At 37.9% G+C, this 23,060-nt stretch overlaps 1 protein-coding gene across 3 annotated transcripts in view; it reads right to left on the reverse strand.

Moving 5' to 3' along the window:
* Window positions 1–23,060, reverse strand: part of DGKH (diacylglycerol kinase eta) — a 173,830-nt gene that overhangs the window by 81,077 nt on the left and 69,693 nt on the right. For all 3 annotated transcript variants that reach the window (XR_005826393.1, XM_040583978.1, XM_040583977.1), the window contains 2 exons: window positions 3,402–3,512; window positions 1,613–1,693 (listed from right to left, as the gene is read on the reverse strand). Coding sequence is in view for 2 of the 3 variants with exons in the window: in XM_040583978.1 (XP_040439912.1) it covers window positions 1,613–1,693; window positions 3,402–3,512 (192 nt within the window). In the remaining variant the exon portion in view is untranslated. The remainder of the gene's footprint in view (window positions 1–1,612; window positions 1,694–3,401; window positions 3,513–23,060) is intronic.

The raw sequence follows: 23,060 nt of genomic DNA on the forward strand, positions 1-23,060 counted from the left end.
GGGCACACTGCTGACTCGTACTTGACTTGCCACCAACCCAAACACCCAGATCTCTTTCCATGGGATTGCTCTCCAGCCTCTTGTGCCCCAGTTTGTACGTACAACCAGGATTACCCTGTCCCAGGTAATCCCAGGACCAGACACCAGCACTGGCTCCTGTTAAATTTCATATGGCTGGTGATTGCCCAGCTCTCTGGTCTGTCCAGATCTCTAGATGAATGTCTTATTTCATGATTCAGTGATCAGCAGTAACATTATACCCAAATTTTCTGTTTTCTTTTCCCCATAATGAAGGCTACAGTGAAGGAAATCTGGGTCTTTAGGGGATGCTGAGCCTTATATACTGTCTTGAATAAGTGACACTCATGACTGCTGGGATCCTCAACTTATCATCTTTGTATGCCTCATTATTCCTTCAGCTATCCTGATGCCAGCATGACAGCTTTACTTCTGGCCAGGAGCAAGGCAGAAGTAGAGCTCCTAAGGAACAGGAAGAACCTTTCCAAAAGGCAAGATGGTACCTCACACAGCCACTCCCTCACCTGAGACGTTCCATCACAGTAGTCTTTTTAATTGCATTCCTAATCAGTAAAGAAACTTGGATTGACATAACACGTTGGACTGTCCTGGCCAACACAAGCATGTCTTTGAAGCACTCTGACTACTTCACTAGCCATCTAGGAGGTACTATACAGCAAGGAAGATCTGATGAAGTTTTCAGGAGGCATGTGTTGGACGGCCTTGGAGAAAAACAAACAACGCTGGTAACATAGACCACCTGTGAAATTAAAATCCTCAAGCAAAGGGAAAATCAACATTTTAATAGAGAATAACAAGATCAGCAGGTCAAGAAAAATGATGCTGTTGCAGTCAGCAGGAGAACTCAAGACCTTCGGAAGGACAACTTTACCCACAATCTTCCTCATAGCTAGTTCTTCTTCAAAAAATTTACTTTTCCAGAGATTAAGAATCAGCAGAGGAACTGTGTCAGACGTTATCACTTAGTTCCAACAAAGCAGGTGAGCAATAAATGGCAAGACCTGTGTGTAAAACACACTTGTGAACTTACAGAAAAAGGGATTTATGAACACTCTTTGTTTCTTATACCAGTACCAGAATCAAGGTATGACTGTGAAGACAGTTTTTCTGTGTGACTTGGAAACATACAGGGATATGATCAGCAACGAACAAAATTAAATACATTTCAATACGACAGGAAAACAAAAATGTTATTATAAGAAATAAAACCCAGATGTTATGAAATATTATTGTAAGAAATTAAAACAATAACACTATTACAATCAATTCAGCATGTCACCTCAAAATACAGGACAAAACCAAACTGTACTAATAAGTACTAACAAATTACTAATACTGAATCATGCTATATTTTTAATGTCTTGTATCATTCATCTTTTGAAGCAACTGTTAGCTAACATTCTAATTTCTGCTATAAAAAAAAGTCACAGAAACAAAATTATCGATAACTGATGTTATATAGTTCTGATACATTATATCATTTCCAAGTAAAGGACGATTTATTTCCGAATAGAGCAATTCAGAGGACTGTTGATTTTCTTAGTAACAGTCTAATCTAATAATGGTTCCATACCGTGAAGCTGTTGTTGACATTTTTTGTGCTTGATTCAGCTACGCTGGCATCTGACAGGTCAACTTCATCAAATATTAGAGACTGTGAATGGAAAAGAACATAAAAGTATTCAATACAATGAGGCCACTTTCAGGTACACTTACAGTCTGTGCTTTCATTTCCTTGTGTCCATTCCAATTGGAAAATAAAAACAAAAAAACAGTGGTGAAAAAATAGAAAACACTGACGATGTGATAAAACTTCCTACTTGAACCCCAAACACGGTCTTATTTGCTAAGTAGTACATGACAGCACAAAAATGTGGCTCCAAGAGTCTGCAATGCTTTAAAATCTCTTTTAAAGTTGGTTGTGTTTTTTTAAAATAGATGCAGCTTTGGGGTGTCTACTATGTAGCATAAATGTTTTATCAGAAGAAAGAGATTCAAACTTAGTAGAATATAAATTAATTAATCAGTTTCAGGATGGACCTCTAAATTCATAAAGAGGAATCTATTATATGGCATCCATATGAGAAAATGGAGCACAAAGGCCTGAAGAGATCCCTTCCACTCCTTTGTATGATGTTTAGTAAGAGAAATATATGTCTTCTTTAAACACCCCAACCTCTGGCAAAGGATTAATTAGGTTCTGTTAAACTCATGGTGAGTTCTGAAGCACAGAAGGGAAGACCAACAAAAATGCCTCCCCCTTTTTTTCCTTTTTTTAGCCATACCCTATTCTTCCTCTCCCATGCCATGGCAAGAAGAATCGTTGTTGGGGGTACTTCATCATGCCTAGATTCAACATTAGAGAGTATCTGTACAATTGCCTACCCATTGCACCGCCTTTTCTCATCATTATTGCACAGATGACATCACTATTCTCAGAGCTATTATCTGCCATGTTTATTAAGTCCTTACATCAGCTGCTCATGGTAGCAGCGTGAAGTGTGACAACAGAGGTACTTCAGCACTGGGCTCCCTGAAGAGATGATGTTTTCTTTGATTCATCACAGCCACACAACTGTGCACCATGCAATTACAGTCATATAAGTCCTAGAAAGAGAAGTCTCCATGCCTTAGGAATAATTTTATTGATAAGACCAGGCTATAGAAGATGATGGACATCTGAAGCACCTCACCCATAGCTCCCATGAGTCACTATAACCCTGCAAGGGTAAAGAAAAGTCATGCCCACGGTTGTGGAAAAGCACAATCTGAGCCAGCCCCACAAGCCAAAATGCTCTCAGTCCCAGTCCTGAGGGGGAGGGAGGAAATGTCTTTCGGAAAGACAACAAGTATTCCCCCTCTGCCCATCCCCAAATTTTCCACCAAAAATTTCAATTGATGGGAAACAGCTTTTTCCCTTATATATCAGTTTTGCCCAAAAATCTTCCTATCTTAATTTCACATAACCATTTCCACCTCTAATGGCAATATTGGCACCAGACTAGAAGAGTTTTAATGGAACTCAGTTTGAGGGATAACTCCTGAGCATTATCCAATTTCTACTTTTTAGTTTTTTAAATGTTAGATTTGATTGCCTGAGGGCCTCCCCCCCCAAACAAAAACCAACCACAATGCCTTAAGATGAAGATTTTATTTGTCTCCATAGTCAAAAAAGTTAAAATAACTGGGATAAACTTCACTGAAAAAAAAACAACGAGAACTCACCAGTCTTCCTTACTTAATAACACACCACATCTTATATACAGCAGCTTTTTAATACTGTTGTTATTATTGCACTTATAAATCTAAACAAATTTGAAGTTATAAGCATATGGCATCGGACACTGATAGCATAGAATTACCTTTGAATTCTTAGCATAGTAAAGGGTACGACCTCGAAGTTTGAAATAACGCTTTTTCCACCTCTGAAAGGAACTGGTTTGCTTCAGTAGTAATCCTTCTTTTATACTTGTCTGAAAAATATTAAAATACAGAAGACACATTAAATACATATCTAAATAGTTAGGCATATAGATGAAAGTTATGCTTTTTTAAATTTATGTTACACCTTATATAACTGTGAATTTGAATTTGTATCTATTCACATTAAATTGAGATTAATTCTCTGGACAACCAGACTTTGCATTGCTACTTTTTCAACAACAATGTTGGCAAAATGCTAATTTTACATGTAAACAAAAAAGGCAGTCAAGAGGCATGTAATTATTGTGAAGATAAACACAAAAATAATTCAATTGTCTGGACCGCTATAAACCCACAAATATTAAACTGAGCAACAACTGATGGTGGCACAATTCAGTAGACAGATGCTAAAAAATGTCTACACAAGGTCATTTCCAGTTCCAAATGTGATTATGTTGAGGAGAAAAACAATTTCCACATCGGCACTAATTCAACAGGGTACTTAAACATGTGTCTGATTCAAGCACATGAATTATGCCTTTAAAACAGAGGGAGTGATCCAGTTTGATGCAAGTCACGCATGACTTCAAGTGCATTGCTGAGCCGAAGCCTTCAGCATGAAATCAGCTTACCATTAGGAACGATTATAGTATGGAAAGTGCGAGAATAGTAGCAGCTAGAAATATTTTTACCAGGCAAAAGTTTTTTGTCAAGAAACCAGTTTGCTGATCCAAAACCTTTCACTGCAGACTGAACCCTGCCTACATAAAGCCCATTTTTTGAAATGAGTAAGACACAAATTAGTATATTTTAAACATGCATGCTGGTTTTGCCAGTGTGTGGGATTTGTCCAACCGATTACAGAAATTATCCACTTAATCAGATGAAATGACGTGACACAGCACACTGATTGCATGAGTCTCAAAATTCATTTTCCTCTGTGTTGAAGTACACAAAGGGTATGAGAAAAAGCAAGTACATTTGGATATTCTGTTCCAAAATGGTCTCTAATATTTCCAATTTGTCATGTAATAAGGTGATGCAAATCTTGTAATACAGATTTTAGACAATGTGATTTGAACATAATTTGAAGTTATTCTAGACCTTTTAGAGACTTAACCAAGACCTGATGTAAAGTTCATAAACATCTTCTATTATCAGATGCCAAACTCTCCTTAACTTTAACACAAGTAATAAGAATACAAAGCAGGAAGCACCTTAATGTTCCTACCGTCTCCCTGAAATGAAAAACATACTGTTATGTACACACACTGACCCCATCATTCAGATAATCCTAACATCACAAACTAAGAATATGATCTCATGACCACAAAGCAACCGAATTAATGCTCTCAAAAAAAGCAACCCTCTCAGATGAAAGATCACAGCTGGAAGCTTGCATTTATCTTACTTCACATGCCAACAACCTGGACCAACGCATTTGTCAGCCCTCCTGCTCTAGATAAGGGGTAGCAATCCCCAGCTAAAGGGCTCTGCTCACCACACATTGTTTTAAGATTGCTTACAGTTTTCTGACCAGACCCTAAGATAAGCTAGTTTTACACAATATAAATAGTTTTGTTAGCAAATAGAAGCATTTATTCAAAGCTGCTTGTTGTAGCTGTGCAGCACTTTTGTTTCTTATCACACTGAGATTTCAGAAGCTCATCAAATGGGATGGGAGTGGATGACTTGTGCATTTATCAAGGCTTGGAAGATGTTAAGACCAGAGAAATTTATTTTCAAGGAAACAATACTTCATGTACCTGGCATGCACTGACTTGCTGGAAAAATTTCCAAAATGGAAGGAAATCCATGTTCCCTAAAATGTACTATGTATATGATGTATACTAGGAGACAGAGAACATATGTTACACTGAATATTTTCAGGAATTTTAAAATCTGTTCAAAGAACATAAATCTCCTTACACTTCCAGCTGTTACTCACAAAAGAGTTAATTAACTCTTTCATGTCATTGTTGTGCCTACATAAGTAATTTCCCCCTATTTCTACTTACTCCTTAAAACATCCCTAAAATCAAACCTATAACTTAAAAATTAAATCTATTTTGCAAATGCAATTGAGTCATTTAAAATTAACTCCCTAAAGCTGGCAGTAAATTACCATGCAGGCTTTACAGAATGTATTTTTGTATCAAGATGTTAAAAAAATACTAGACCAGTAAATATTTACCCAAGAAATATAAGTAACTTCATGCAGTACACATCTGAGGTTTACCTTTTACCACCAGTAGACGTAAGGGGCTGAGGTCTGACCACCTTAAACAGACAATTCCATGGCTGCAGGCATCACATTTGAGCATAATGCTTTGGGCCCATATTCTTACTTAACTTCATTTAGCCTTTAAACTGTAAAAATCTTTCCAGCTGCTGAGTTATTAGGTAATCTACTAATGCTGCTTACCTGAATCTACACACAAGTCAGCACTTACAGTAATTAGTGATTGGAAGGGACCTCTCAGGTTGTTGAAGTCGGGTCCACATTATTGCCTACAACTAGGTCATGAGAAGTTTTTCAAAAGCATTGATCAGGCTATAGCTGCACCTTAAGAAAGCGATCAGCATCTTTCCCTCTCCCAACAGCAATTAAGACAGTGCTCCAAGATCTCACTGTTCTGAGAAACCTTCTAATTAATCTCAGCTGGACATTAAATCTGAAGCATAAGCAATAATCACTGCCAGTTATATTAACTCCTTTCCGACTTTAATTTAGGAGAAACAAGAAGTGCACATCCCACACTGCTTTCCACTCTTACAGAATCACCTCTCCACCTACTTGCCAAAACCTCTGACTTCCCCATACAGCACCTTGTATCATGCAGTAATACAACTTCTCTCCAGAAGTATGGGACTATAATAAGAATAGAATAGAATACAATCTCTATTACAGGATCACTAATAATCTTTACTACTTTTGCCATTAACAGTTAGAAAAATTATATTACAATCACAATATCACCGTGCTCAAGAGTGGTATGTTTTCCTGAAGAAATCTAATTATAAAAATCATAGCCACATTTCAAACAATTAAGAAAGTGTACATATGTGTTCAATTATCCAAGAATGTTGAATGCAATTCTACATCATCATAATTTAAATGACAAAAATAAACCGGATTTGTATTCTGATCACTAAAAAATTACAGGCATCTTCTTTTATATCAGCAGGTTCTTAAATATTCAGTATATAACACTTGAAAGTTCAAAACTAACAGTTTTAATGTCAAAGACAACCAATCACATTGCCTTACTTCTAATTCACTCAGGTTTTAAAGTCCCACATTTACACAAGTCAATTTTTTTACTTCTGCTGCTGCTAGAAAGACCCAAAGAAAGGAGAAAATATTCTGAATTTAGAGAAGAAAACAGTAAACTGGCTATGGATGCATTATTGGCAACTGCAAACTAAAACACTGAATGATCAAAGCTAAAAATCTCCTCTCTACTCCTTCTCAAGTATATAAGTGGACGTGCTGCTCAAAACGTGTCAGGAGAGTGAAGAAAAGATCAGGAAATTTCTGAGAGTGACAGGAATGAAAATGAGAACAGTTAAGGCCATAAAACAGGGCAGATCAAATGTATACAGGAAATTAAGATGGTGCATAAGAATTTTAAGATCACCTTGCAACAGATGCTCATGCTGAGACTAAAATGCTCCTTACATACTCTGAAAGATGAAAGACACCTCGGGAGCTACTCAAGGGACAGGAACCACAACTAGGACTTCACAGTCACTCTCCCTTCTGGATCCCCAAGGAATCAAGTTTATTGAAATTCATTGACCCTATGAAGGATCACGCAATAAATCTTCAGATTTGCAGAAGATACTAAGCTCTTTTGAGCAGTCAAATTCCATGCCAATGGTGAAGAACTCAAAAGATGTTATAAAAATGAGCAAGAGGGCAAAGAGGCAGAATGAGCTTCAGCCCAGGTCAATGTAAGAAGCTGTTTCAGGGGGAAAATGTAAACCTCACCAACATCCTCGCACCAGTTCTGAGCAGAGGAGAGATCTAGGAGTCACACTTCACAGCTCTCCATGCTCAACTGCAGCCAGAAAAGCCATAAAACTTTGGCTGTCACAAACAAAAGTAACAAAAGTAATGTAAATGAGAGAATGTAATTGTGTTGCTATATAAAATACTGTGTATCAGGCAGCTCTGGTCTCTCCAGCTCAAGAAACAGGGTTACAAGAAAGTACCGAGAAGGGGAACTTAAATGATTGAGAGGACTGAGCAGCTGCCTTACAAAGAAGCAGCTGCCTTACAAAGAGACACAAAAGAAAGCTGGAACTCTTCAGCTTGAAGCGCAGAAGACCAAGGGGGTAGGTATGATCAAAGTTTATTAAACCATTAAAGCAGAATATGGTGAATGTGGAACTATTGCTCACCAAATATTACAACAAGGAGGAATGTGATGAAACCATATTGCGATCAGCTTAATAATGAAAAGCAGCACATCTTTACAAAGCTGGCAGGGATTTTATGAAGCTTGCCATCACAAGAGATGGCAGAGGCAGAGAACATCAGCAAGTACAAAAAAATGATTAGACAAATTCAAGAACACCACCTCTGTATGTGGTCCCTTTAATCCACCATGGGGAAGTACCAGGGGAATGGACAGCAGCCAAACTCACGTGCTGCTCCTGAACGGCCTTTCATATTCCACTGTTGAAGATGGATTATTATCTGACTCAGCAAAAAATGTCACAGGTTGGATTTTTTCTGCTATGTTGACAGTATCTCTTTTGCTTTGAAGTCTGATGATTGTGTTTGTAAGTGGACCTAGGCCCTCATTTACCAGAATAATTAATATTTGCATTGTTGACAAGCCAGGCCATTAAGGGAAGGGGGGAAAAAAAAAGATATCATAGTATTTGATACTGTTTAATACCATTCTGTGACACTTCCTATTCATATGACTTCACAGAGCTGAGTACTGAAATAAAACCAACCCTCTTCTTTTTAGTATTGTGGAGAGTTTGGTACCTTTTCACCATCTGCACAGGTATGGCTTTAGGCAGAGTCTTCATTATGTTACAAGGTAAAGCCTCATAGATCATATTAACTCAAGAGCCCCTTAAAATATTCCATGTGTTTAGTAGATCAAAAATTACCTTTATTATTAAAAAATGTGACAATCAAACTCTTGATTTCGATTAAAATTATGACCTGGGAATTCCAAGCTTGTGATTTTCTTGACAATCTCTGTACAGCAGCTTCCATTACTGTCACTTATACTGACAGATTTTTCATTAGTTATGTCAAAATAAAAATAGGCTTTTATCTACCAAGAATAAAAACTTCATCAGCTGCTCAATGCAGGGTTACATTTTTGTTGAAGATTCCTGATCGTAGGGAGGGAGCCTGACATCTGAAAATTAAAACCAAAGCAACAACTGTTATACCGATGAATTTATACAGCTAAAAATGGTTAAAATAAAATTGCAAATCACTTTGATCGTGTCGACTATATAACATCACTTTACTATCAGAATATCTTAATAAAAAGAAGTACTGTTAAGAACTGATCATTCAGTGGAACATGCGAAGCTGTATCATGAGGTACCTAAAGCATCATGCTTGCCTCAGCTGAGATGTCCCAGATCGCTGCTGATAACGCATCCTCCAGGTTACATTAGTAACACAGAAATCACAAAAAGCGGTAAATTGTATATGCTCAGTCTGTCATTGCTGATGACAGTTATCCCTGTCCCATTGAAGAAAGTCTAGTTAGCTGTGAGTAAACAGCTTTTCAAAATGAAAGCCAGCCACACTGCCCACTGCCCATTCCCCACCACAATACTAACCTGTGATTAAGCAGCATAATTCTGTGCAATACTAAAACAGTCTGCTCTGCCAAAGTTATTCTTATATTCCACATTTTTGGGGTCATTTACGTGGATGGACTCTTGCCTATAATACTATAATAACAACTGTAATACAAATAAATGCAGTTATGCTGCTTATGTAGTACACTTTTTCCTCAACCTTCCTCTCCTTTCATGTTCCCTTCGAGCCTATGCTAATGAAACAGATTTTGCATTTACTGTTGTTAAACAAACAAAAAAAAAACAACAAAAAAGCTTTCAGTTAGCATAGTAAAGCAAAGTAAACACAAAATTGCAGAGAAACTGCCATAATAAAAATACCTTGGTAGCAAGGTGAAGTTCAATCAGCAGATTAATTTAAAAGCAGAGGTTATAGCACATATCAAAAATGAATAGGATATTGCCACTATTAGGATGAAATATTACGCTGGTAAAAAAAACAACCAAAAAAAACCCCACAAAAAAACCAAAAAAAACCAAACCACAAACCTATTTAGATATAAACTCAACGCTAGACTGAGAATCAGAGAAGAAACTATCTGCACTTCAAGTATTTAAACTAACTTCCACTTGTGTACAACGTGTTGATCTCACTCTGTCTTCTCATTAATCAGTGCATGTAACAGCTGTAATAGACTGAAAGAGGATAAAACACTTCATAGTTGTGCCAGGGGAGGTTTTAATTGGGTATTAGGAAAAATTTCTTCACAGAAAGGATGGTGAAGCATCCGAACAGGCTGCCCAGGGAGGTGTGGAATGACCATCCCTGGAGGTGTTTAAAAAATGCATAGATATGGTGCTTAGGGAAATGGTTCAGTGGTGGACTTGGCAGTCCTTAATGGTTGGACTTGATGATCTTAAAGGTTTTTTCCAACCTAAAAGATTCTATAGTTCTATAGGACTGTGACTTAGTGCCGAAGATTTAAGGGTCTTGGTGTTAGCAGAGAGCTCAGCCATCTTCTTCTTAGAGCAGTATTTTACACAGCTTCAGTAGCCTATTTAATACTCCTATTAAATAGTTCCTATTAAATCACACCTGCTCTGAGCAAAGAGATTTAAAACAAGTAAGCCTAAGTGGTTTTGAGACAGAAGAATATAAATTGTATGTACCTCAGGAAGAAAAAAAAATGGAAAAAATAAAACCATAATAAACAAAGCACTCTGCTGGCAAGATTTTTTTCTTTACCAGAGTTGCTTAGGTCTTGGTCTCAACTAAGTAGGAGAAGCACTCAACACACTTGCCAGTCTGTAAAGTACATGAAGTGTAGGTCCAAAATAAACCACTTCGCCACCTCACACAGCAAAATGCAAAAGAAAACCCTGTTATGTTCCCACAAACTCTTCCCCTACTTCTATCCAGTGTTAACGTGCAAATAACAGTTGATAAATTACTTGAGGAAATTACAAAAGCATCATATAACAAAAATATATTAAACACCACTACAAAATTTTAAGCCATTCTTTCTTGAAAACAAATAATAAGTTAAGCTTGTCATAACAAACCTTCTGTGTTTTGCTTCCTGCAGTTCTAATTTTTGCCCCTCCAAGAACATTTAAACAAACTCTAGTGATGCTGTCAGACTTCTAGGAGCTACACTGGGTAGGAAGGAGCCTACACAGAGCCCCTTAAGAGCTCACAATTCTGCAGGGAAAGCTGAGGAGCAGCTCATTTCCTTCTTGCAGGCTTTTCCCACACCTTTATCTGACTTTAACCCATCATGTTAGGAAAGAGAAAAGAGCCTTTAGCAACAGAATTTACGCAAGGCCAGGAAGAGTTGTAGAATAGAACAGAGTAATTCAGTTGGAAGGGACCTACAAACACCATCTAGTCCAGAAGATGCATAACATAAACATACAATTTCAGGAAATCTCAGTATCACACAAATGTGTTTAAAGAATAAGTCCTTAGAATCTTTATATTTATTCACTTCTTTGAAAACATGCAAAATGTAAAACTACCATCTCATCCATTCACTGAACTTTTTCTAAATTACCAGTCATTGTTAGAAAACGATCAGTCAGTGCAGTTGATACCTTACTCAATACTTAAGTCTATAGAGACAAATAAGGCACCAATTTCACAGATGTTGTAGCCCTATGACCTGCAGGTCCTAATATGTTTAGAATTACAGAGAAGTTTATTAACGGAATACTCAAGTATTCCTGAATTTTTATAGTGTTTCCAATTGGTAATGATACAGAGATTACATGCTTTAATCTTATTCAGTTGCTACACACAATTGCAAGTTTATATTGGCCCCAATTTTGTTTTACTGGATGGTACATAAAATGCTGGATACACATTAATCATGTTTTGAATTGCATTTTCTAGTATTTTTCCACTAACACCCTTAGCTTAACACGCTACTTCCAGAATAGTTAAATCAATAGAACCTTTAAGTCTGTAATAACTCACAAGCAAGGATCTCTCACTTACCTATACAACTTCTCAGGCATGGGCAGCCAAATAACAACATATTTCTTACTATTGAGAAATTAATCTTTAAGTGAGAAGGCTGGGAATTTAATCTGAGTGAAGACAGTAAAATAATACTAGTGAAACGTCCAACAAGAAAAAAAAAAAAAGGCAGTGTACAGCAACAAGCACTTAGAAGAGCTAATGTGTTACAGATAGTGAAAAATCCTTTTGATTATCAACAAAATTATTTAGAGAAAGCAGACATACAGGATAGAGATGCCACAGGTTGGAAATCTATCCGCAGTTTGACCACAGACTTCATGTGTGACCTAGGGCAAATCAATTACTGTGTGTTCTTTGGTCTCCACAATGCAAAACCCACCTTTTTTATTCTCCACAAGAGTCTGGTTGTGATTTCTTACCATTTTATTGAGCACCTCACTAGAAGTGGCATTTCATTTTAATCAGGTTTGTTCATTAATGACTTTTTGAATGATGGGGACTCCAGAAGTAATAAAAGTGGAATTAAAATATTCATAATCTCAATCCTTTATGATCAGAATGATAGAAAAAAATGTCGAAAAGCACAGAACTGTAAACAAAGCTGCACGATAAAAAGCTACATTTTGAGACAAGGAATAACACAGAACTTTATTAATAATTGTGCTCCACAGCCAATACTCATACTGTAGGTTCAGGTTATACGTATTCACAGTTAAGCAGCCTATCACAGAACAGCTGAAGTTGGGAGGGAGCTTTGGAGATCCATCTAGTCCCGGCCCCCTCACAAAGTAGTCATGTAGAACAGTTCACCCAAGACTACATATCCAACTGAGTTTTGTGCGTCTCCAAGGATGAAGAGCACCGAGTCTGGCTCTGTTTTCGTCACACTCCCCAGATATTTGCACATATTCGTAACATCAACCTGAGCCTTGTCGCAGCTCTCTCAGCCTCTTCTCATATCAAAGATGCTCCTCTCTCTTAATCATCTTCATGGCCCTTCACTGGACTCTTGCCAGTACGTCCACATTTCTCTTCTACTGAGCAGCCACGAACTGGATGGCCACTGCACTCCAGGTGGCCTCACCAGTGCTGAGTAAAGGGTCACCTCCCTCAGCCTGCTGAAAAAACTCCTTCTAATGCAGCCTACCATGCTGTTGGTCTTCAATGCCCCATGGTCCTTCTCTGCCAAGCTGCTTTCCAACCAGTCAGCCACCAGCCCGTACCAGTGCATAGCGTTCTTCCTCCCCAGGTGAAGAACTCAGCAATTACCTTTGCTGAACTTCATGAGGTTTCTGTTAGCCCATTTCTCCAGCCTGTCCCTCTATACGGCAGCACACCCATCCCGTGTATCAGCCACCCCTCCTCATTTTGTATTGCCTGCACACTTTCTGCGCATGTATGCTGTATTATCATCCTGGCCATCAACGAAGATGTTACACACCACTGTCCCCAGTAACAACTCCTGGGGTACACCAGTAGCGACTGGCCTCTAACTGGACTTTGTGTCACTGATCATAATACTTAAAGCCTGGCAGCTCAGCCCATTTTCAGGCCATCTCATTATCCATTTATCCAGCTTGTACTTCACCAGTTTGTCTATGACAGCATTATGGGAGACAGTGTCTAAAGTCTTGCTAAAGCAAAGGTAACATCCACTGCTCTCTCCTCTTCCACTGAGCTAGTCACTTTGCTGCAGAACGCTATCAGGACGATGGCGTCCTCTTCATAAAACCATGCTGACTCCTCCCTATCACCATCTTGTCTTTCATGCGTTTGGAAATGGTTTCCAGGATTATTTGCTTCATCACTTTCCAAGGGCTTGAGGTGAGGCTGACTGGTCTGTACTTGGCCAGATCCTCCTTCTTGCCCTTCTTGAACATGAGTGCCATTTACTTTCTTCCAGTCCTCAGGAACCTCCCCCAGTTGCTATGACCTTTGAAAGGTAATGGAGAATGGCCTTGCAATGCCATCAAGCAGTTTCCTCAGCACTTGGGGGTGTAGCCCATCAGGTCCAGTGGACTTGCAGTTTAAGTGTTTCCACACTGGAGCCTCCTCCACCTAAGGTAAGTCTTCATTGCTTCTGACTTTCCCACTTGTCTCAGGGACCTGGAATTGCAGAAGGCTAGTCTTACCAATAAAGACCAAGGTTAAGGAGACATTAAGTATCATGGCCTTCTCCATATCTTTTATCACTAGGTCCCCTGCCTCACTCAGCAGCAGGCACAAGTTTGCCCTACTCTTCCTTTTTCTGCAGAGGTGACTGTAGCAGATGTTCTTGTTGGCCGTCACATCCCTTGCTAGATTTAAACTCCAGGTGGGCTTTGGCTTTCCTAAGCCCATCCCTGCTTGACTGTTTCTCTAAATTCCTTCTGAGTCACCATTTGGCATTTCCACCTTTTGTACTCTGTCTTTTTACGTCAAGAGCTTTTTCAGAAGCACCTTGTTCACCCATGCAGCAGACTGTTCTTAAGATTGTAGGACTATCACAAACAGCCAGATTCTGATTCTGTCTTTCACTATACCTTTTGTCAGTTCTAAAGGTGAAATTTCTTGCAGCAAAACGTCACCTTTTTCTAAGTCTGCTTTTCCTGTAATTCGTTACAAATGTTATTGAGGTACCCCTTGCACAATTTCACCCAACTAGGTTTTTCTAACATGAAAATGTAGTTCTAACCATGGTCTGGAGCCTAAATTGACACCAAAAACCCCAGCTGAAGTTAGTATTAATTACTTTATTCATGTATTTTGAGTTATTAAATTTACTACGTGTTTTACAGCTTGGTATTTTGGACAAAAATAAATTTAAGAAAGACAACAACCAACTGTTTGTGATATAGTACTACATGCCAAACAGACCTGAAGTTTACTTTCTAGGCCATTAACAGTCCTCTGTAACCTCTGGTAGGTGGCTTATTCATTGCACCTCAATTCTGAACAGGCAGAGGAGGAATAATACTGTCTCATCTCAAAGGGACATTATGCTGATACATTCACTTTCTGTGCAGCTAAATATAAATATGACATGTGAACCTACTGAATCACTATAACTTTAGGAAAAGGATTATTACCACAAGAGTGCTGTCAAATTCCCCAACACACCAAGGCCCTTTTAGTAAAGGACAGAGTCTCATCTGTTTCTAGCAATTCTCATAGTAAAATCCTATCTTCCTTCCCAGTCTCTAACAGGAACCCCACTGGAAGCAGAATTCTCATACTACAATGAGAGGAGGAAATTCCCTCTTTTGAGGTGACCAGACTGGAGAGCAGAAGAACATACACAGGACTCTCCCTTCCCCTCTGTTTACTGACAGGAAATAAGAGCCTGCAATTACTTTTGAACTCACATTCTCTTTGTGACCAGGCTCATTCATGTACATGCTATTTTCCCTCACTCAGAAAACACAGCTTCTTCTCCCAAAACAGACATCTCTGACCAGAACAGGGCAGATCAGTAATTCTCAAGAGTTTTACACAGCACGGTTCATGCTTGTCTATCCAAAGAACCTCTTCTCCGGCGCTATATAGGCTCTGGCTCTCACTCCATGTCCAAACCCCTGAGCTGTGGAATACAGTGCAATGCCCCACTTCAGTCCAGGGGAAAATCAGGGAGTAGAACCTCTTTCTGGGCACCTGAAGAACGAGATAACTGGACACAGCTAGCATGGATTTACCAAAGGTAAATGATGCCTGAATATCAAGGAATCTTTTCTATGACCCCTGCATCAGACAGTAGCATAGGACCTCCCATTCCACTTGCTGTTCAACAGCTCTTATTACTAAAATATAATTAATGGAGTAGTCACTCGCTTTTCTTCCTTCAGTGAGTTAGCAGTTAAGTATGGACTTTGCCTTTTCAGTTTTAAACAGCTTGATGGTAATTTTTTCCCATGCAAACGATTTAAATTGCTGTTAACAAAACAGCCCTAGTAGAAAACCAAGTAAAACTAGAAACATAGAAATAAATGTGCTAGAATAAAATTTGACTGTAGTTGTCGCTGGATTATTTTTTTTTTAATTGAGGGAAGTACTTTCCATGTAAATAAATCCTCAGTTTTATAAAACCTGTCACTTTACATATTCATTGTCTAAGAGGATCTAGCACCTTGAAGGTAAGAGCATTTATGTGTTTTACAGCATACTTGCTTTCAGATCGTGATGCAAAAGCTACTTTCCAGGGGAGCTAAAAAAGGCAAATTCTGTATTTCAGCTTCAATAAAAACTCAAAAATATTTTTAAATCTATGTTTAACAACGTAACCTCCATACCCACGAACAAAATCAGACTCACAAAGGACCTAGAAGAGGCATAAAAAAACCTTTTAATCGACACTACTCCAAGGTAACACTAACTGTACGCAGATTTGCAGAAACAGGTTATCTGTGATCTTATTCAGTGTCCATTTTTCCACTTGAATTTTTTTTCTGGCCCATCTGTTGGCAAAGAGGCCACTATCATCCAACATCTGCATCAGAAGACAGAAACACATGAGCAGTAGAGGCACTGCATCTCGTAAGCCTGCATTCATTGCTTCTGTGGAGTTAATCTTCTCATGTCCAGTTCCCAATCACAGAATCCCTAGACTGAATAAAGGGGCTGTAAAATCTGGCTTTTCACATGACCTGACTGTCATTATAAAAATACACCATCCTTCTTTCCTTTCAGTTTAAATGAGGTCTGCATCTGCCTTTGTCAGCCATCCTTAGACTATTCCCATAAGACATTTGCCTAAGATGTTCCTAAAGCTCCGAGTTACAGAGATCCTCTACCACTAAAATGTTTTCCCTTGCGTCCATCTCCCTTGTTGCACTTTAAACCCATAGAGTGCTGCTGTAAGACAACGATACAGATGTAAAACATCAATAAGTTAACTCAAAACTCAAAGGCTGTTCCTAATTCCCAGTACTTTGTAAGGAGAAAACCAGGGAGAACAGCAATCATGTGTTAGGGCAATTGTTACTGCTCTTCACTTGGCACACCCCAACCTTCCTTTGCTCAAATCACACTAACTTCAGAAGAAAATACAATAAACGCACAGTTATTAGATGAGTCATAAGGTCGTTCTGCTTTCTGACCAAACTAATAAATTTACATCTAGAAGTATTTTTTAACAGAACAAAGATGGAGAATTGCAAATGTTTTTCCACAGAGGATATAGGTTATGAAAGTCTTATATCCTGCTATGAACTGAGATTAGGCTTAGCATGCAGCCCTTGAGGTAAATCTGATTATGCCGTGTGAAACTCCTCAATGAAGTACCATCTTCAAGAGCATTTATGAGCGACAAGCTCTACTCTCCTCTGGGATGCAGATCAAGTGTCCTATTTATTTCCCTGGCCTTTCACATAAAAGTGGAAAGCATGGAAAACATTTTTTAAAAATAGATGTGGTTAATCAGATTTCCTCTTATGTTTCCTGATCATGTTTCTTTGGTATCTACTCTCTTCTGTTTAAAATACTTTTATTCTCATAATTGCTTACTTGTGTTTAATACAAACTATAAACTTTTGAGATTCATCCAATTTCTAAGCATTAAGTACTTAAGGAATGTCTGCAGTTGCTACCTTTTTATTGTGATAAGAGCTGGAGGACTTTGCCAGATAAAACTCTAGAAAATCTTGCCCAAGCTGTCTCCTATGCTCTGACACTCACAGAAGGGAAGATGCAGCCTTTGTGCAATGTTTCAGGTTAAATCATAAGTCTGAGTTGAGACAACACCATTAGAAGCTTCAATGACTGAGGCACAAGCACATCGGTTTCAGGACCAGTAATCTGGAGCAGAAAGGCAGGGCAGGTGCTCCAAGTGCTCCTTAGCACTAAACCCACCAAAATTTGTGAGCCAGAGAAGCCCATTTTCTTTGCACACTTGCGCTGGAGGCTCAGTTGCGCTAGAACTTTCTCCATGCACAGAAGTAGTAGCTAAATTCATTAACAATTTATTAATCAGATCTGTGCTGTATGATGAAAAATTTAAATCTACAGGATGATTTTCAATCTTCTTTCAAACTAGCCAGGCTTCAAAAAAAAAAAAAAAAAAAAGGATAGGTAACTATAGCCTTATGCTATCTTAATTCCAAGAAAAATAATTATAACCACTTGTTATAATGTTTTTCTTGTTAAAAAAATGAAAAACCCTTTAGATGGAGTATTAAAAAAAAAATTAGTCAAAAATCTCATTTGCACAAAGATACAGTAAGTTTATTAATTTGTTCCAAACAGTAGTTACAGGTGCTGATGACAGGGACCTGGATGAGAGAAAGGTGATAACAAAGTCAAAGCACCCACATTAAGAGTAATTTGGGTCACCTGAATTTATCACTCACTTTTTTCCAACCAGATTCCTCATACAGTCTTATACTAGCAAGAAGCCTGGGAATAAATGTGATTAACACTCCTCTCCCCACCCCACCCTTTTTTTTTTTCTTTTCTTTTTTTACACTAAAGAGATGCTTCTCAAACAGTTAAACCATCTGTACGCTTCATACCTCGCTATGCTAGCCCTGCTGATTCATCTGGGGAAACGGAAGAAAAACTACACTTGTCTTATTTATATGTATGATATGCTGGCTTTATTTATCTGGGCTTAAACTACCATCACAAGCAATTCTAGAAACAGAGCAGTTAACACCACACAAAAAATGGATGTTTCCTACAATCTAAGACAAGTTTCAAACCAGCAGTCCTGATTTTACAGCCATTCCATTGATTTAACCCACCAGCTGCAGAGATTGCAAGTGTTTTCCTTTAACAGCTACTAGCCCATTTTCAGGTTGCCAGTTGAAAGATGATCAATCAGTGAAACTCGTTAACAGCAGCCAGAGATTTCAAGAGGGCACTTGATCAAGCTTTATTGAGCAGCAGCCTCTAAGGATGCTCATTTGCTCTACAGTTACCCAAAGTGATAGAGGATTATCCATCTAATGACACTGTAGTTGCCGTTTTCAAACTACTGTTCAAGATGTTGAATAGATTTTCCATGAACAATATGAGAGTACAGCAAAAAAATAAGGAATTTTAATTACAAAAGAGAAATTACTTCTCACCAGACTTTTCTCTCTAAACCACGAATCAGAACTGCTAAACCCTCAGAGACTTTTACTCGCACCTGAAAATTTAGCTCCATACCCTCAGATGGGGCAGAATCTATCAAGGTTTGGGTGTATGTTCCCCCTTCCATTAACAGGCATGGTAAATGGTCTGTCAACACAATACCATGGGCACCATCGCAAACAACAGCCTTAAACCTCTTGATTCTCTGTTGGAAGTCACAATTTAATTTATATACCTCTTAGTTAATGAAGGTCTCAAACTCACAAGAGAAGCCCATGAGGGAAAATGCATGGACAGGTGCTGACAAGCTAATAGATGATGAGAACAGCAGGAGGCCTTGAGGCTGGTCGGTTATTGAAGCCTAATGGGCTCCTCCATCTTCCTTGTGCCCACCCCATCTATCTGGAACGCAGCACTGAGCCACGGAAGCCCATTTGATGAATAGGTCCTGCTAGACACCAGCCCTTTGCTTTTTATCTGCATTAGAAACTCAGGTTATAGTCCTGAGTGAGAAGGCTGAGGTTTCCTCATGTGTTTCCTAATATACCTGAGGGCTGCTTGAATGAAAATACTGATTTTCCATACGTATACAAATTGACTGTCCAAGTTTAAGACAAAGATCAGCGATGCTGTAGTTTTTACATTTCCGATACAGAACATCTTTTTTTCTATCCTTTACAATCCTGTACCTATTTTAAGACTCAACTTCAATGGGGTGGGAGGTTAATGAAAAACATAGCTGAAAATAAATACTGACACATAAAGCAAAGTGACTGGATGTGGGGGAAGTGTTTTCTTTGCAGGTTAGCAGGGGTTTTATTTAGGAAGTTTTACAGTAGTTTCACTTTCTGCTGCCTTAATCACCAATGATGAATGCAGAGCCTGCTGTGCCTTGGAGCATCCTTTTGGTGCCATTTACATTTGAACCGAAAATGGGCTGAACGTGGTCCAAGGCGCAAAACAAGGAGTTACCACCCCAAAGAGCCTGCAATTTTAAACAAACAAGATATAAAAAGGATTCACTAAGACACCCTGAGGAAGGGACACATCGGTTTTTAACTAAGGAGCAACAAAATTTGTATACTGTTTGAATACCAAAAGGAAATTAAGATGTTTAAATGAAGAGAGAAAAGTGGTGTCATATGCATGAAATGAGAAAGAGGATCCTTAAAGCAGCACTGGAACAAAAAAAAAGGACAAGGAAGAAAAATGACGGGATTCTTAAGTCCAGTATCACTGCCAGCGATGGGAAAAGCCACACACAAAACAGCAAAGTTCTCTTGCAGTGTAAGCCTACATCCTCTGATTTACAGTAACCAATTCACATATGCTATGAATAATCAAGAATTATTCATAAGAATAATAATAGTCATTATGAGTAATCAATGATTGATAAAAACTACACTTTGAACTCTCTGTTAAAGTTTGTTAACAACTTTTGTTATCAATTGATATATGGTATCACTGAAATCATACAATTGAGTTTAGCTGTTTAATTCACCTACCTAGAAACCTTTCCAATAAGCAAATAGGAACTATAGTTAAGCACAGAGAGAATGTGCACTAACATGGCTATCAAGAGGATGGACATCTTTCTGGATAAGTAAGCCGCAGCAGGAGAGTGATATAAAGTACATCTCTTCCTCACCTACTGGTGAGGAAGAGATGTACTTTATTTAAGTAGAAGACTCTTGTTCTAAGGATATCTGGAAACTGGTTCTAACCCGTTGTCTGAGGACTATCCACAAAAAAGTATAAATACAACCCATTTCAAAATAACACCAACATTTCTCCAGTATGAAAGAGAAAGAATCTACAAGTAGAGTCCAACTAGAGTTTAGTTGGATATGTGAATAGTAAAAAAAAAAAAAAAGGGGGGGGGGGGGGTGAGGCGGAATGAAAAAGCAGAAACAACAACAATCTGTTAATTTCAGAACAGATGTTGGATAATATCAATACGGAACAATTTTTTTTTCTGTCTTTTAAGAATGATTCAGGTATTGTTACCTACAAATCAGGATTTGAATAATCAGTGATGACCACTGACCACTTTTATGTGTCTAGTGAAGATCAGGACAGGTTCTGGAGACAGACGGAAGAAAACTCCCTCTCCACCATGAACTGCCCTAGCATACCACATGATGCTAAATTTTACATACAAGATGCAATGAAGTTACTCCAGATCTTGAAAGTTGGCAAAGACTAATTAATCCTAGGAATTACTTGCTACAATCACGCCAATAGCAAGGATGAAGATAATATGGAAGCTATCTATATGAAGAAACCACATATTACAGTCTCCATGGGACCCACATATCGTGAGAATAAACAAACCCAATATGAGTTAGCTTACAATGCAAGACACAGAGACAGCTCCATTACCGACTTGGTACTAATTGTAAGGAATTCTGACAGAATTTAGATAGAATTCAGATAAGACAGGGATAATTTTGACTTTAATGGTGTATCATTAGCGTGCACAAAAATAATTTTTGTTGTGTAATACTTTATAAATTCTAAAAGACAAAATTATGAAGCAAAAGTTTCTATTTCTAATTTCAGGTTTCTAAATTCTACTTCTAAACTTTATTACATACTGTGATAACAAGAAATGATTAGGAAACAATAGAAATTATTTTTTAATTCAATGTGAGCATTTTACACTGTATAATTAATACTTGCCTGTATACTTCCTGAAAGAGATTGTAAACTAGTTCGTAATTAGTAATTCTGCTTTTAGCAATAAATAGACAAGTCATATAAACTGTGATTATTTTCACACCTTCTTAGAGGTTATCCATTGCTTTGAACCAAGCAATTATTTCATAAATGTCCCCTGCATATCCTTCCAAGTACTCTTGTTCTTTACACTATTCTTTTACACAGCAGGATGTCACGGACACCTCCAACACATAAACTGTTTCTGGACATAAAAAAATACTTTGGGAGTATATACTGTGCCTAATATTTTAATACAAAATAGCTGATGCCAATAAAATCTCATATTAATCTTCTTTATATATGTTCCATTTTATGTTTTATGGGTTACTGACATGATTGTAGATTCTGTACCTGAAATTTCCAGGTGTTGTTTCTCTAATCAAGCCATAAAAACTGTTGGAAAAAAATAGTCTTATAGCAACTTCCTAAGTAACACTAACTTTGTCACAATATTATGTGAAAAGGAGAGCACGTGCTGATTTTTACAATCTCCCAACACTCTAACATCTTGAACAAATACTGAGATGAAACATCAACGCAGTGTCCTGCTATAAATGGTGATTTCCTATTAAATGAGAATAATCCACAAAAGCTTTTATTCCTTTTTATAAAAACTAGGTTATAGCTAATGACCACGCGGGGGTAGTAGTGTGATGGTAACGCTGAGTTAGTGTCTTGCGCCCACAGCAACGCAAGCACAGCGGCTGTGTGAAATAAGTGCATTTCTGCAGTGCGTTTTTGATTCTTTATAGCATACATATTTTAACTATAGGATGTCCATATATGTGGCCAACTCCAGTTATCAAAATCTGAAATTTTGGAGACTCAGGGAAGAAGTGTTGTAAGTTATCCTTTCATTCTATAAAGGTTTTGTTGTTGAAAAACAACAGTCACGAATTAACATTTAGTGAGAAAATATATAAAAGAGTTTTGGCAGTCATTTACTGGAAGCTAACATTTTCAGTCCGTAAGTTACAGAAGAGCAAACATTTTTGCTAAGGCAAGTGGGTTATCAGTGGTTAGTCACTTCTGGCCTTAAATACAGATTTGAATTTTCTATACCTAAAAGAGGATGCTCAGGCTCTGCTCTCATAAAAGAAAAGTTAGTTCCTATTCTCTTTTCAGTGTACAATGGGTCCATTTTTTGTCTCTTAGTTACATCAGCCAGTATCATAAACAAGTCACAAGAGCTAGTCTTGTGAAAGTCACTTGCCTTTTTTAAGATAAGTATATAAATATTTATTAGATTTGTACTACACACAAACATAACAGAGGAGAAAAAATGTGAAAGTGGTTACAAGCTACATAAATAGCTCTAAGTATTCAAGATCACAAAGTGCAGCTAAGCCTTACAACAAATTGCTTGTGCCATATGATTTATTCTTATTCAACTATGTTGTTTCACAGACTTTTTATTATTGTACTCACGTTCTGTTTTTTATATACAGTAACACATATTGCAAACATTATTATTTTTACACGTATGGGGGTCCCAAATGCATTTGATAGCATTGTTATACCTGATCAGAGACCACCAAGAGAATACAGGAAGGAAAGACAG

The sequence above is a fragment of the Falco naumanni genome, chromosome 2 (genome assembly GCF_017639655.2).
Source record: "Falco naumanni isolate bFalNau1 chromosome 2, bFalNau1.pat, whole genome shotgun sequence".
Classification (NCBI taxonomy): Eukaryota; Metazoa; Chordata; class Aves; order Falconiformes; family Falconidae; genus Falco; species Falco naumanni.